Source organism: Poecilia latipinna, unplaced genomic scaffold (assembly GCF_001443285.1).
Source record: "Poecilia latipinna isolate Pla-1442-1.1 unplaced genomic scaffold, P_latipinna-1.0 Scaffold1240, whole genome shotgun sequence".
NCBI classification, from domain to species: Eukaryota; Metazoa; Chordata; class Actinopteri; order Cyprinodontiformes; family Poeciliidae; genus Poecilia; species Poecilia latipinna.
Window position 1 is genome coordinate 84,925 of NW_015113856.1, and position 16,427 is coordinate 101,351.

General features: G+C 40.4%; 1 protein-coding gene across 1 annotated transcript in view; it reads left to right on the forward strand.

Moving 5' to 3' along the window:
• LOC106960868 (retinoic acid receptor beta) overlaps window positions 1–16,427 on the forward strand; it is an 83,680-nt gene that overhangs the window by 36,416 nt on the left and 30,837 nt on the right. Inside the window, exon 3 of the mRNA XM_015054228.1 lies at window positions 7,630–7,771. Coding sequence (XP_014909714.1) covers window positions 7,630–7,771 — 142 coding nt within the window. The remainder of the gene's footprint in view (window positions 1–7,629; window positions 7,772–16,427) is intronic.

Consider the following 16,427-nt stretch of genomic DNA (forward strand, 5'->3'; position numbering starts at 1 on the left):
CATTTTTATATAAGATGAAAAAACTAGTCTGAAATGTGAGCTCTGTAAATATGTTGCCTTAATTTTAATCATTGGTAACACTTTGCTCTACAGAAATTTATACCACTATAGGGGTTATTAAAAAGAACTAAAAATTTGTCAAGATTGGTTTGGTTTGGTTCTAAGCACTTCTCACATCTCTTTGCTTCTTTTCAAACACCTTTCTGATATGAAACTACCTTTGAGTTTTTTCCAGAGCAGATAGTGTTGTCAGGTATTGCTTAGCATGCTGGGTTCAATGACAGAAAAAAAAATCGAGTTTTTGACTTTTCAACTGTTCAACGGTTGTTCCACCTAGGGCTATTACAGCTAAAAATTAAATTTTTGGCAACCAGCTAATTTCTCTGTACATATAGAGAAATAATGTAATCTTGGAATGAGACCTGTATTTTGATGATTGTTTTGTGATGACAGCCAGTGGTATTTTTTCTGATAAACATCTTCAGAGGTAATGGAGATGTTCCAGGAAGCATGTGCCTCCGCTCTCCACCCTCTCGCCCTCACGCTGCGAGTCCTTTTGCTGAACTTTGAGGTGTTTTTCACCACCAAACCTGAGGTGTAAGTAATAGCCTGCACTGGATAAACTGGATAAATATCATCCCTCTTTTACACACACATGCACACACACCTCTCCTGTTCCAGGAGAGGTGTGTGTCTACCTGTGCTCGTTTTACTGGAACCCCCCTTCCTCCCTCTCCCTCAGGGTCTCCAGTGTCCTCTCCACTTTCCACAGCAGTGATAAGATGTCGACACGATTAAGAGCGAAAGCTAATCCACCACCAACCTCCTCCCCCAACACACATGCACACACACACCACCATGGCTGTGCTGAATGTTTAAGCAACCCAAAACAGCGTGGCCCCGGCCTCAGAGCCGGCTCCGGAGCGGCAGGCCGCCAGCTGATGTCAGGAGCAGAGAGAGGGCGAGAAAGAGGAGGAGGCCAGGTGGACAAGGAGTTGGATTGTAACTGAATAATTAATGGGCCGCACTTTCGTTTTTTAATCTGTAAATGAGAAGGCCTAAGATAGCAGCGCCGCGGCTCTGTTATCCAATCCCCCGCCCATTAAGATAACAAGATGTTGGATAATGATCTCGGTAAAGGTGCAGTTTATCAGTCCAGAGGGAAGTGGCCTCGTTTCCCAGGTGGCTGTGGCTGTGTCCGCTACTTCAGGTGTAAACAGTGTTAATAAAGAGATCCATATGGAAAGGGTCACCTGCCACAGGGTCTGGGCCTTTTACCTGGTGGTTGCTGTTCTGGAGCTACAGCAGCAAGCTTAAGACGTAATTTACCATTAATCTGGGCTGGTCGGCACTTCAGATTTAACATTTGTTCTTTGTGGTTGCATTTAGGCTATGTGCATTCACCCATCAGTCATCAATGAATGTAGACCTGTTTGCATGACATCTAACATCATGGAGGTCCTGGAGAACCCCTGCTGGTCCACCTGAGTAAGCAGACAAGCACAGATCAGAACCCCCCCACAGTTTTCTTATCATCATGTTTTTGATTTCTTCAGAGCATTTAACACAATTCATCCTGATCTGCTCTGTGAGAAACTCCAGAAGTCACAGGAGGAGGCCTCAACAATCACCTGGATCTATGACCACCTCACTAACAGACCACAGTTTGTGAGACTGATGGACTGAGTGTCTAACTGCTACAGATCTTCTGTAACTCTGTTGTTGAGAGAGCCATCTCTTCTGCAGTCATCTGAACCAGGGACCTTATAACAACCTGATAAAGAAGGCTGGTTCTGTTCTGGTTCTGATCGGGTTCTGTTCTGGTTCTGTTCTGGTTCTGATCTGGTTCTGTTCTGGTTCTGTTCTGGTTCTGATCTGGTTCTGTTCTGGTTCTGATCGGGTTCTGTTCTGGTTCTGTTCTGGTTCTGATCTGGTTCTGTTCTGGTTCTGTTCTGGTTCTGATCTGGTTCTGATCTGCTTCTGTTCTGGTTCTGTTCTGGGGATGACTGTGGATCCTGTAGAGATGATGATGCAAAGAAGGATTCTTTGTAAAATTAAGAAAGTGATGGGCAACTCTGACCATCCTCCTCATGAGACTGTCTTGGGAAAACAGAGTGTCTTCAGTCAAAGGCTTCTTCAGATTCACTTTAATGCAGACTGCTACAGGAGATCTTTTCTACCAACACCCATCACTATTTGCAATAACTTTTTGAAGAATTTTAATGAACATTTAATTTCCCTTTCAGATCAATAGTTTTTTTTTTTTGCCTCTATAGTTGACATTTTTGAGTCTGTTGCTCTAGTTGGTGTACAACTTTTATTTAATGTTCATTTCCTCTATTATAGGTTCTTCTCATTCTGTTTTCCTTCATTTGAGTCTTATTTTCTATTCTCTCTCTTTTTGTCTAAAATATATTCATCATCCAAAGTCTTCAATAAACTCCAGCATAGGGCTGGATAATATGGGTGACAAACTTATCACCATATAAGCATTTCATATCAGTCTATATCAATAATTCTTGATATCGATAAATATTCATTAGTTTTTTGATTAGGTGGTAGAGAAACATAAACACCTCTGTTAATAGTATTTCAGATAGTATTTACTATCTGAAATACTGCCAAGCTGGTAACATGACCACTCATGTTTTATCCACAGTTACTCCAAACCACTTTTTTTATTTTGAAGCCGTCATGAGGCGCCGTGGCGAAACCTGAAACTACTGCTGCGCATGATACTCAACAAGTTGTTGCTAGGTAATCACAAGATATGCAACAGGTTGTTGCTAAGCAACCAAAGAGTGAGGGAGTTAGTTGATGCCACCGAGTGTGGCCGACAGGGTTGAGTGGCTAAAGCCTTTCTTTTCCTTACATCCCCCAGAATGCTGTGTGCTTCTCGATCAGAGTTCAATGAATAATCTATTGAAAGTTCTATCAGATGTAATGTTTATTGATATTAACCACAAGTTTATTGCTGCATGTATTGTTATTGACTTATTGTCCAGCCCTCCTCCAGCACATAGAAAACTCTGCTGCTCACCTGCTCACACACACTTGCTCCTGTGACCACATCACCCTGGATCTCCAGAAGCTCCTTTGGGTCCCTGTCTCTCAGCATATCCTCCTTCTTACCTACAGAGCCCTCCATAACCAGTCCCCATGCTACCTCACCAACCTGCTCCACCATTACACTCCTTCCCTCTGATGCTAACTTCCTGTTTCAGCACTCAGACCCCAGCGTTGGCCCTGGGGTGGCAGAGTTTTCTCCATGACAGCCTCTGGAAGTCTCTCCCTAAACACATGCACGACTGTACAAACCTATCAACATTCAAATCACATCTTATAACACACCTATTCTGAACAGCTTTTAATGTATGGTTAATGTCTTGCTTTATGCTTGTCTTGTATTTTTTTTTAATATAGGCATTAGATGTTTTCGTGTTAGTGTTCTGTTTGTAGTTTTGTTTTATTCCTGTAGCGAGATCTTAAGGGATTTTTTTTTTAGTAAATGCTATACAAATAAAATGTATTGTTATTACTATTATATCCTCTATGTGGCAAGAAGGATACATAGCAACTAGATCCTGGTAACATGACAATATGTGAAATGAGAAACTGTTGATTTGAACTGATTTCCTGTAGCAGCTGATACTTTTAGAAGTCCCTGAATGATAAGTTGTGAGTAGTGAGAGCACAGCCATATTGTCAGTTAGCAACAGTTTTGGCTCATTTTAAACATTGCAGTGGAGTAAGCAATGCCAGCTTCTCTGCTCTCCTTTACTTCCCTGTGTATGAAGTGGGATTCATCCTCAGCATGTCCCTCTGATCCTGTCATTTATGTAGCGCTGCAGCTGCCTCCCAAATCCCCCACTGCACTTTACCGAGGTAAACACCTTTGTACAACACAGAGCTCAAGGGTGTTTTTTGTTTGCACATTTATAAGCCTCCAACGAGTAAACCCACAGGATGCATGCTGGTAAATATCAGAGCAGTCTGCTGTCTTAGTTCAGCGCTCGTGTCATCTGTCCGCTGGAGGGAACGACGAGACTGCAGGCCAACAAAAGAGGAGGAGCAGAAGAGAAAGAAACAAGAAAAGGATAAATGAAAAGACCATAAAGGAGACACGGTGGTTGTGGATGATTGTGTGTCTCTGATGATTGGCAATATACTAATGAGGGAATGACAATATAACGTGATGTAAAGCTCAAAACGTCACATGGTCGTCCCCCACTGTTTAAAGTCAGCACAGGCTTCAGCCTTTAAGCCTTTTTAAGAGATTTTAAATGATAATAGAGTATTTTGCTGTGATATCATTTATCATTCAGTTCTAATATTCTCGCTCTTGAGATGTAAAGATAATTTAAAATAGGCTCTATAAGGACATTCTACAACATGAATAACTGATAACACTGAAGAGGTTTGTAGAGTTGTTTCTGCTCTGGTTGGAGTTCAGTCTTACCGTCTGTAACAGAGGCAACAATCTTTGTGATTGTGGCAATGAAATAAAAGCTGTAGTAGCTGTCACTCTGGATTTTGTAATGAACTTTATGGGTATCCAAAACTGTTTGTTAAAAAAGTAGTTATTACTATTTTATGGTCTTTACATTTCCAGTCAGGATTTATTCTTTCTTAGTTGTGGTTCCAAACAGTAAAACCTGGACCTCATACTCTCAGTAAATCTTTTTGTCTTGAATACTTCAGGCTCACACACAGAGAATTAGTCTTAGAACTGATTCTTTTTCAGTAGCACAACAGAGCAGATCCTCAGTCCGACCCCTTCGCCTTCAACACTGTTAGCACTTATCCCACACACGGAGATTTCCAAGGCTAAGTGACCTGCATCTTCTCAGCTTTGAATGACATAAGTACCAGAGTAGCCTTGGTTCCTCCAGCCGACCTGAACACACTTCTATAGCAGCTGATGGGAATGCAGGATGCTTCTATTCATCCATCAGAGCTCACAGGGAGTTTCTACCAACACACTCAGCCTGCATCTCCCAAGATAAAGACCTCTATTAAAAAATGAGTAATATCAGCTTATGGTGGGGTGGAGTTGTGGGAGTGTGGGGGAGTTTGACCTCGGTTTGGTCATATGCCACAGCGGGACACAAAAGGCTGCATTTGACTAGCGCCTCTGTTGCTGGGAGGTTGGTGCCACAGTTGACGGATGCTTTAGGCCGATGGAAGATGGGCTTCAGAGTCAGCCATCTCAGCCTTGTGATCTAATCTGTTACCCATCATGCCATCCTGGCTCACTAATGAAAAGGCAAGGTCCTATCCATCACAGACAGCTATGGTAAATGGAATTTTAACCCTGCCATGGCCTTATAGGTGTGAACTCCTCTGAACATGTGCAAAAAGGCCTGAATGATGGACGATGATTTCAGAAGAACTCACAGCAATGGCAAATGAATACAAAGTGAGGAACAACAATCTGCCAAGGCTCAGCTTCCTGTGTGAGGTCTTGGCAGTAAATGATCACGTGTTGTGCCTCTGTTTATGAGACGCAGCAATTTTAACTACAATGTCTTCATTATTGATCTTCAGCAACATGCTAAGGATGAGTCTCAAGGGCTGACGTCTGGATATGTGATTTATCTGTCAGGGTTAGCCTTGACTAACCCTGATAGAATGATTGTTTTTCAATAGAAACATCAGGATTCATTCAGGATAATGCAGCAGCTCCTTTCAGTTTGCTTAGTGACTAACATGTTGTTATACATCAGCTTGAAATTACAAAGTGTATTACTGTCATCACATGTCATGTCTACCTCACTCTGCCTTCTTTTATAGTAGCTGAAAAATGTACATTTGAAGCCAGAAGTTTACATACACCATGTACAAAAACACAGTCACCTTTTTTCACCTTTTGTTTCTTGAGTATTTCAAGACAATGTTCTTTACAAATGATGCCATCTATTTTATGAAGTGCACCAGTCCCTCATGCACAAGTCGCCCCACATGATGCTGCTACACTTCACAGTTCAGTTTGCATGGTAAAACATATCCACATTTTGGACCAAAACATATTAATCTCTGGGACACCAAACATGGGTATTATGATAGCTGGATATTCCCATCATGTCTCAACTTGCACATAATAGTCTGAACAGATGAACAAGGCATTCCACAGGATGAACCAGACTGGAGCAACTCAACAAATTCCTTCCTGATTTCTGCTGACTTTCCCCACAAAACACTGTGTTCCAGGTGTGGCGTGCTTCAGTCATGTGAGACTAGATAGATATTGCTGCTATGAGATTCTTACAGAGTGATAACCTGAAGGAACGGTATGACAGAAAACTGGTGTGTGTTTTTTTTTATTTGTTTTGAAAACCATGGCATATACTGATGTCTGTATCAGTGATGAAGGTATGGCTCCTAAAGGAGAGTGTGTGCAGAAAAGGAACCCTGAGCTTAGACCTGTCACAGGATGTGATGCAACATTAAACAGTTTGACTTTTTACTGCTGTTAGAAAGAGACCTGTCATGTGTAACACATGTCCAAGTTTGCTTTTGAGTAAAAACTGTTTGATGTGGTGGTCCCACTTACTTTAAAATGAAAGCAAACATGATTAATTAACAAATTAACAAATGCTTGGTACTTTTCAAAAATATTTCACTTTCTCTCAATGGTGACCACTGTGGTGGGAGTTCACCCCGCAGTCGGTTAGTAAGTCATTTCAGCCGCCTTGCCTGCTTGTGATGATCAGAAGACCCAACAGTCCCAACAAAAAATATTCCAAACCTGCAGCACACAGAGGATGACTCTGTCTATTTTTCTGAGCTGTGTGATCCTTGCTAGTTTGTGACATCTGCAGCTTGTTTATTAAGCCATGTCTGACACAATTACACTCTACATAACATGGCTGATTCGCTCCAAACCAGTAGATGAAAACACGTCTTATTTGTTTTTTATCCTTGCTGCACCATTTTAAAAATTTGTTCAACATTTGCATGTTAATTAGATGCAAACAAAACTCAAAGCTACTGCCATGTCCATGTAGGGAATGAAACCCCTTAGCTAGGTCTGAACTCCTGAGGCAAAGTTACAAAATCTGTTAAGAGTCCTATAAACACAAGCTCTGCTCTATTGCATTGATTTCTTATCTAAGCCACCAATAATTCTTAACTAAGGTTCAATTAAGATCTTTTACTTCTCTGCAGTTTCACTGAATTACAATGAAAGCATTCATTTGGAAGGCGAGAAGCTTTGGTCTTTAAGAACTCAATGTCACCTTGTCAAGTTCAGAAGTGGTGCGTCCCAGCGCAGCTAAACCAAAGTCCTTGGTTAATCTCCCAAACAGCGCCAGCAGCCTCTCTGTTTGATACTCCAAGGTTCTTCCTCTCTGTTCCCACCAGCACTCTGTGTCTGAGCTTAAATCCAACATTAGAGGCTCTGCAGAGCTCCCAGCAGGCATGTGCTGACTCTCTGAGCAACAATGGCAGCAAAAGACAAAACAGGCGGCACATGGTTTTCCAGACTGCTGTGACATTATGTGCACTGGCAGGAGAATACTTTGTTATTGTGAAAATTTATGAATAAAAACAGGCATCTTTGAAAGATTAAAAGAGCAATGATGTTCAGAGGGGCTACTTCACATGAAACTCCTTGGTGTGTTTCCTCAGGGCTTTTTCCGTCGAAGCATTCAGAAGAACATGGTGTACACGTGTCACCGGGACAAGAACTGCATCATCAACAAAGTGACAAGGAACCGCTGCCAGTACTGTCGCCTGCAGAAGTGCTTCGCTGTGGGAATGTCCAAAGAGTGTAAGTCTATAACGCAGCTGACTTTGTGACACAAGATTTTTTAAAGGTTTTTGACTTCTGGAAATTCCAGCACTCATTGTATGATGGTGTATATTTATGAAAACTAGCTTTGACTAGTTTATATCACAAATATTACTTGGAAGCAAAATTGAACCTTAAATATGATGGAAAATGGGAAGAGGAACTGTCGTGTGGAACCAGTATGTGATTTGATTATATATTATACCTGGCCCAAATTATGAACGCCCTTGGGTGTATGTGTGGACTAAAAAATGTTGCTAAAAAAAAAAAAAAAAAAATCCCATTTCATGTTCAGCTTCCTGGCAGACACCAGAAGGTTTTAGATTAAACCTTTGCTGGTATTGGAATTATTCATCATTTCATCCGCCTTGACAAGACTTCCAGGTCCATATGAAGAAAAACAGCCTCAGACAGAGGTGGGAGTAGCAAGGAATTGTGCCCTAGTAAGAGTAGCAGACCTTTAGCATATTTTTACTCAAGTACAGTAAAAATTGACAGGAAAGAACAAAGTACTGCGTAAAAAGATCACTAAAATACTGAACAATTACTCAGATTATACTTGGCTTAGAAGCAATGATGATAATTTGTGGAGTATTTTTAAGCAAGAAAAAAAAAAACAATACAAAGAATATTGTGCTGGTGTAAGTCACTCGCTATAACGGCTAACAGGCTATGTCCTACCCAGTAATATATATCAGTGAAGTCAAGTATGGCAACAAAAAAACTAACACAATGTCTCTTGTGGTGAAACATGAAATATGGTGATGGCAGAGTTTATATTGCATAAAGATATATATATATATATATATATATATATATATATATATATATATATATATATATATATATATAATTTTCCCTCTGCTTGTGTTTATCTATCTCACAAAATCCCAGTGAAATACATTAAAAATTTTTAGCCTAATGTGACAAAACATGTGGCTAAATGCAAATAATTTTATGCACATGCACCGTTAATGGAAGTAGGACAAGTAGATTTATTTGAATGATAATGTATCACTCATGCTGGTTTTGATGACATCCAGAATCTTTATGGGACAGCCTTTAGATCTGGCTGAAGCTTTCTGTTTGCTAGTGTGGTCTGAGATCTGCACACCAACAGTTTCTGGAGACATTAAACAGTATAAATACTGGGATGAATTCTGGTTTAATTTGATTTGGCTGACTCCAGTTGTGGGGTCCTGGTGTTGCTCAGACTGCCACACATTGAAGGCTGACTGAAAACAGCCACTGTGGATGTTTTTCTGAAGCTGACAATTAAAAATGTCTGCTGTGAAAAAGCAGCTAAAGATGTGTCCTCATGCATTAGAATGATGGGACGTTTCCCGCTGGATGGAAATAGACTCGGTACTGTTTAAAACACAAACACACACACAGATAAATGTGCTTCTGCTTATATACTGAGGAAAGAGAACAGGGTAATAAATGCAAATGAAGTGCAAAATGTTACGTAGCTTTTCATAGCAATGAAACAACACGTACAGTACACTTCAAATTATGTTCTATTTTTGAAGGTGGTGGCCTAGATTGGTTCTCTGGTTCTCCGTCATCCTGTCTTTTTGCACTGCAGTGACTGTATCAGATAAAATATCGAACAGTGAATGTGAGTGGATTACCAGCAGTATCAGTGCATCGCTATCAGTCTTACAGGTTCTGACTCCTGCAGGACTTCCACTCTAGCAGCAACACTCATGTTTCATTCAGTTCTGTTTTCATTCTGTCTGGTATTTCAACCAGCCTGGAGGAGTTGCATCAGCCACAGAGGATTGTTGGACATCCTGTTGGTTTCAGCTGAGAAAGTCAGACCCTGTGGACCAACGATGAACTTGTTCCACCGTTTCTCAGTCCTGATCCTGTGCATGTGTTAACTTGCAACAAAGCAAAGAGCTATATTTACAATGCAGCACAAACATGCCAGTCATTTGAGCAACATCTTCTATTTGTGCTTTATCTTGCAGTTGTCTTGGCACATAACTAAAGGTGACCTTTGACCCAAGATTGGCAGACACATCATGGGTTGAGTGAATAAGTAAAGTAAACTTTATGTGTCAGATTCAAGGTCACTCTGTGATCTGTATCAAAGGCAAATTGGAGTGAATTTATAATGAGCTGCTGTAGGTACACCAACTACTCAAAGTGTTTTATATGGGACAGACATTCAGGGGCGCTCACAACACACACACACATTCATACACACATACACTAGAGGTGTGTGATGCTGCATATTTTGGTATCTATCTGACGCCAAGTCAATTCAGAGCCTGTATCGCTGATACCAATACTGATACAGATACTTTTTCCTTAGACTTCAGGTCTGTAGATTTTGTTGTGAATTATTTTTGTTCAAAACTTGAACAGAATTTGGACAAAGTGTATAGCTGTCTACAAAATATTTTAATAATAACATATTAATATGGTTTGCATTTTTCTAAATAGAGTGCAAGTTGAGAAACTATGACACAACAATAAAACATTTCAAAAAGGAACCTTAAGCTAAAGTATTGATCATATATGCTAGTACTGATCCGATACTGATACTAACTTGGAATCAATATTATCAATATTTTAGATCAGTCTACTATTCACAAACCCCATGCTAACCAAATGATAGCATGAGTTTCACTGCCATGCTAATATTTGATAGCAGGAAGCTGGAATAAAACTCACAACCTTGCAATTCCTTTTTAACAACAGTAATAAAGTTGCTAGAACAATATTTAGAACATTTTTCCATCCTTGCTGAAAACATATACTGTACAATTGGAGCAGAGGTCACAACACTGCAGGAGAGCAAGCCGTCACTGTACAGTTTTCACTAATATTTTAAATGATTAAGGAGTTTATATTTCAAACTGTGTAGCATATTTTATTAGAATAAATGTTGTTTTAGGAATTTTTCTGTAAGTTCTTATACAAAATTCGCAGTTAATATCTGCAGCAGGCTTTTCAAAGTAACTAGCATTAAATTATCTTTCACTGTTTTCCATGTTTATAAAAAAATTACAATTTTTCTTTTGCAATGAATGATCCATTTTGTTCTAAAATCTGTAATTAGATAGATTTTAATTTATTTTGTTAGCTTTTAGTATATATTTAGAAAATCTTTTTTGCAGCTTTGAGGTAAGTTTTACTTTGTCTGGTCTAGCATCTGTCGCTATTAGCTTGCTTAATGCAGGTAGCTGCAAGCATCAGTTTAAATTCTACCCTTTATTAAAGGGTTGAGTTTTTTTTAATTAAGATTATTAGAAAAGTAAATACATCCTTCGAGTGGCAGCAGACTCACAAGCCAGAAAAATATATGCTCCATCAGTCCTCTTCATCAGACCCACAGGGTCATTCTACTTGTGAAAACACAAGTCCCCTATAGTAATTCTCTCTAAGTGTCTACTAGGTATTCTTGTGATCTTCACTATTTTCAGTCACTGTCAGATGCTAAAATCATGTACTTTCACATTTTATGTCACTCAAGATCAGCAAATCAAGTTATTCACAAACATTTTTACCGGTTTGCTTTTTGTACCTGAGTCCAAACAGGACAGACCGTCTGTGTCAGTCATTCTACTAATCTCTTTTTAAAAAGCTACAATTACACTAAATGTTAGATTTCTGTTTACAAACTAAACCCATGTGGACTTTAAAAGCTTCTTCTCATTTGAATTTGACACATTCTTAAAATTTGAATAAACTGTCAGTTTTCCTGTCAGTTCTGCTCCCTCTTCTATATTGTCATCTATTAAGAGAATGGCACCGTGACAACAGTTTGCATTTCACAGGTTATTGGCATCCTTTGATTGCATCAGCATTTATAGCTCAGACCCACTTCATGCTTCATTAGTCCTGGTGGGGGGTGTCACTCCTTTCATTTATGCTGTTTCACACCTCAGTGGCGGCATCATAGAAAAGATGATATCTATACATCCTCAGGCTAAACCTCCCACAGGGCCGCTGATGAGAAAGGAGACTTTTCTCCTTGACTGCTGTAGAAGATCAACACCAACTGGATGCCCACTTCAAGGCCTTCTTTCATTCGACTGTTTTTATCGCAAAGAGATCACCTCCAAAGCTGACTGTTAGTGTCTCCAGCAAAACTTTGTAACATTTCAAACACAGTCTGTGTTTCCTATGTGCTCTGTGTGCTCAAGGCCTGGCAGCAGTCATTGACAGAAGGGACAAATGAAATGTTGACAATTTCAAATTTTGATATGCTGATCCCAATCTCAGCTGACTTTGATTCTTTTACTACATAGATTCCAACATATTAAAATAATTAGATCAATTAATCACTTTTTTTTGTTCTTAATTTAACACCCAAACCCAAGCTACATCTGACCAATACAACATATCATAATACAGAAATGTGCAGAATCTCCTCGAAACTCTTTAATGGTCTGTACTTCAGTCTCTTCTATCGCACTTTCATCAGTAACAGAATCATTGGAACTTTGGTTTGTATTTTGTAGTTTAATCTTCAGTGTGTTGTCTGGGTTTAAAAGACTGAGGCCTTTATCCCTTTTTGGTTTTAAGAATGTGGTTTTCCTTGTGAACTGGATTCAATTTGTTTTCCTTGTTTCACATGTTTGAGTTTCCCAACTCTTTAGATATTTGCTTTCTACTCGCCCTTCTTCCAGCTGTGCCCTGTTGTTTTTGTTTCCCTGTGGATTTTCTTTTCCTTTCAGTATTCCCTCAGTTTTTTATTTATCTCCCTGCTTTCTATCATAGTTACCTTCCATTTTTTCATCCAAATGATTTTATTCTAATAGTCAGTCTCCACAGCATTTTAAGCCTCCAGTTTCATCTCCTTCTTGTCAGATTGTGTCTGTCTGGTCTTGTCCGTTACCCAGCTTTTGTTTCCTGCATGCAGCTTTGAATCATTTCATTCAGTTTGTGTTGTTACAAGTCTTTCTTAACTGTTTCCTTAAGATGTCATTCAGTGTAAATAATTAGTTCTCAGTGGACCCACCTGGATGAATATTGTTTTGTCTCTATGTTTGGGTCAGAGTCTGCTGGCCCAGTTAAGAGTTTAATGGATGATTGCATAGATCTTCACATGGCCATAACTTAACAATTCTGTAATAATCTTTGATTAATTTTATTCTTCTAAAAAAGTGAATGTTGGGTTTCCTTACTGTAACCCTGAACCACCAAATGAAAAGAAATGCAGTTCATTCATCACTGAGTCAGCTGAGTCATTTTTTTAAACCAAGCTACTGAAATAAATTAACATTTCAATTATCTCTCTAATTCATCGAGTTTCTGTATAATAAATGAAATAGGTGTTGTGTTAAAGTCCAATATGGATATGAAATCAATGAAACAAATTGTTCAAATTTGGTTATCTTGGCATTATTATTTCAATACATTCCACAAGTTGGACAGACTGAACAACATCAGCATGGAAGATGAACGGCAGCGCCGTTGGTAGGTTGGACTTCCTGCAGCAACTCTTTGCTGGGCCTTCTGCCAAAATGTCTGTGTACGAGAACCATCTGAGTAAAATGGAGCCGCCTGTGGTAAACTCAGTTGACTAGATTGATTTGGAAAGGATCACATCTGTCTATGTAAGGTCCCACAGTTGACCGTGCAGGTCAAAGGTCAAACACCAAGCATGAAATCAAACCAACTGTCTGTAGACCTCATACACTGAATTGTCTTGAGGCAGAAATCCAGAGAAGAATCCAGAAACATTTCTGCTGCTTGGAGGTCAGTGAGCTGAACGGTGGAGGAAGCCAGAGCCAGCAGGACTCTTCCTGGAGCCGCTGCCTTCTGAACTGAGCCATCAGCTCAGAGCAGAAGGGCTTCAGTCAGGGAGGAGGCCAAGAACCTGATGGTCTCTCTGTCAGAACTGCAGCGTTCCTCTGTAGAGAGAGGAGAAACTTCCAGAAGGACAACATGTTCTGTAGTCAGAGAGCCACTCAATAAAAGTGTCATCACAACCAAACGGCACCTGAAGGATCTCAGACCAGAACAAACAAGATTCTCTGGTGTGGATGCCAGTAATGTTTGAAGGAAACAGGCATGGTTCATCACCATAACTACAGTGACACATGGTGGTGGCAGCATCATGCTATGGGGATGTTTTGCAGCAGGAGGAACTGACACACCAGTCAGGATGGAAGGAAAGATAGATGCAGCCATGAACAAAGACATGCTGGATGAAAACCCACTGCAGAGCATCCTGACCTCAGACTGGGGCGACATTTCAACCCAAAGCACATGATCCAGATCTGAAAGGCTTCAGAACCAATCTGTGAACGTCCTGAAGGGGCCAAACCAGAGTCCAGACATGAATCTGATTGACATCTCTGGAGAGAGGTGAACATGGCTGACAGACGTCTCCATCCAACCTGATGGAGAAGAACGGAGCAAACAGCCTAAAGAGAGGAGGCTGAGCTGGAGGCTGCAGGTTCAGACTGGAGGCTGTTAAAGCTGCCAGAGGAGATCAACTAAGTATTATGCAAAGGCTGTAAATTTCCTGGCTTTCTACTTTTAATAAATATGCAAAACACTCCAAAACTTTTCACCACATTTTTACAATAGAGTATTTGTGTTGTTGATTTTTCAGGAAAGATATTCATGTAATACAATTTGGAATAAGGCTAGAACACGAAATGTGGAAAAAGTGAAGCGCTGTGAAAACCTTCCAGACACGTTGTAGGTTTGCTGCTAATTCACAGCTTCAGCTGATCTGTTACAGCAGGTGTTCTCACTTCTAGCTGTGGGAGTGGGCACCCTGCGACACACTGCGGCACACTGTGACACACTGCATACGGCTTCCACATAATGAGAGTTGGGGCCACTTTGCAGTGCAACAGGTCCTGGCTACATCAGCCTATCTGCTGTACAGTTCAGACTTCTTTCACACCTCTAAATGTCTCTCAGTCTTCCCCATTTGCAGTTGCTATGGTACACCTTCTCTCTAGTAGATTATAAAATGGTGTCTCCCCTGCTCTCCTTTGCTTTCCCCTAAGTACCATTAAGCTTAATCTCAACGCTGCGCTGGCAGCAAGGAATTATTGTCATTCCTCAACACCCACCTGGTTGCTGTTGGTGAGTTGCCATGTTAAGTGCTGTGGCAAGCAGCCCGGGTGCCGCAGCACTCCAGATAGATGGTGTTTATTTACCTCTGCATCTGTTTACTTGCCCTGTGCAGAGCTTGGCAGCAGGCAGATGGCTGCCGGCAGCTCCTCACAACGACCACCAGCCATGCACCAAGCGGAGAGGAAACAAAGTCGCTCCAGCAGGGTGTAAAGCAGCCATAAAAACTGCAATAAAGAGACGAACAAAAAACAGGGAGCAACCTTACACAGTGGAGGAGAATAGAGACGACCCTCCTGAAAAGCTGAGGGACATCAGGTTGTTGTTGGGCACTTCTGAGAAAAGTGTGTTTAGCATCTTGTCAGAAGGCCGGTCGATGATCCTTCATCCCCTCATGAGAACTCTCCAGAAACACCTGCCACTCTCCCATTCACAGCTCTGGATCAGAACCTGGCAGCAAACAGCAACATCCTTTAGGTGTCAGCTCACAGCTGAAATCACAACCTGTAATCCTGAACTCATCCTGCTTACAACTAAAATGGTTTTAGCTTGCTCAAAACACAAGAACTAGAGCTAATGTAACAGCAGTTAAAATGGATGTTCAACTACAAGACCCAGAACAAATTTTTCCCAAAGCTTAATTCATTTAAACTTTCACTTCCCCTGACCATCTCCTCTGTAGAACATGATGCTGAGTGGTAACTCCTCCTGCTGCAGCAGTGTGGATCTCAGATCAGCAGCTAAATGTCTGACAAATACTTTGATTGTGAAATTATAAGCTGTGATCTTCACCACTAAGAATAAACAAACATTTCTCTTGATTGGAAGTAATATTAACATCTTGGAGCGGCTCAGGCAGAGTCCTGACGTCCACCTGATGGAGATATGTGGAGGAAGCTAAATATTAAGGGAATGGCAGGGAGTCCTTCCATCTTCAGAGACTAGGAACTCATCACTAAGGGTAAATAAATCTTCAAAATAGTAAGCATGCAAAAAGCTGCTCAGCAACTGCAGCAAGAGTTTGACTGATGTGCCAGTTTTAGCACAAAATGTAAATCAAGACAGTTACATAATTGATCTGAAAATTGATTCTTATTTTATTTTGGGAGCTGCAAAAGCAAAACAATCAGTGCAGCAGCAGCTTGGAGTTTCTTAAAAATCTTTTAAAAAATTAATCATCCGCAAGGATTCAGTTGTTTTTATTTCATAAACTATTTCAGCCCCCCACCGCTCCGACATATCTGATCTGACTGACTTGTATTGTTGAAAAATTTCAACCATTTCAAAAATCTGAGCACTCTCTCTCCATATCATTCCAACACATTCCAAGATGTTCTCACTATGAGGAGTCTTGTGGTTAAACATAGTCTGATTGTTTGTTTTTCTGCAGGAAAACGACTCTGTTTCCTGAGAAAGGTTCTGAAAAAAGGTTATCCAGTATCCAAAGTAGTCTTGACGGAGAGTTCAGTTATATGCAGTCTTGTAAAGATATTTTCTACTTTTATTATGTAGAATGACATGCAAAGTTTGCTTTCATCCAAAAAAAGTACTTTGGACCACTGAACAACAGTGGTCCAAAGTA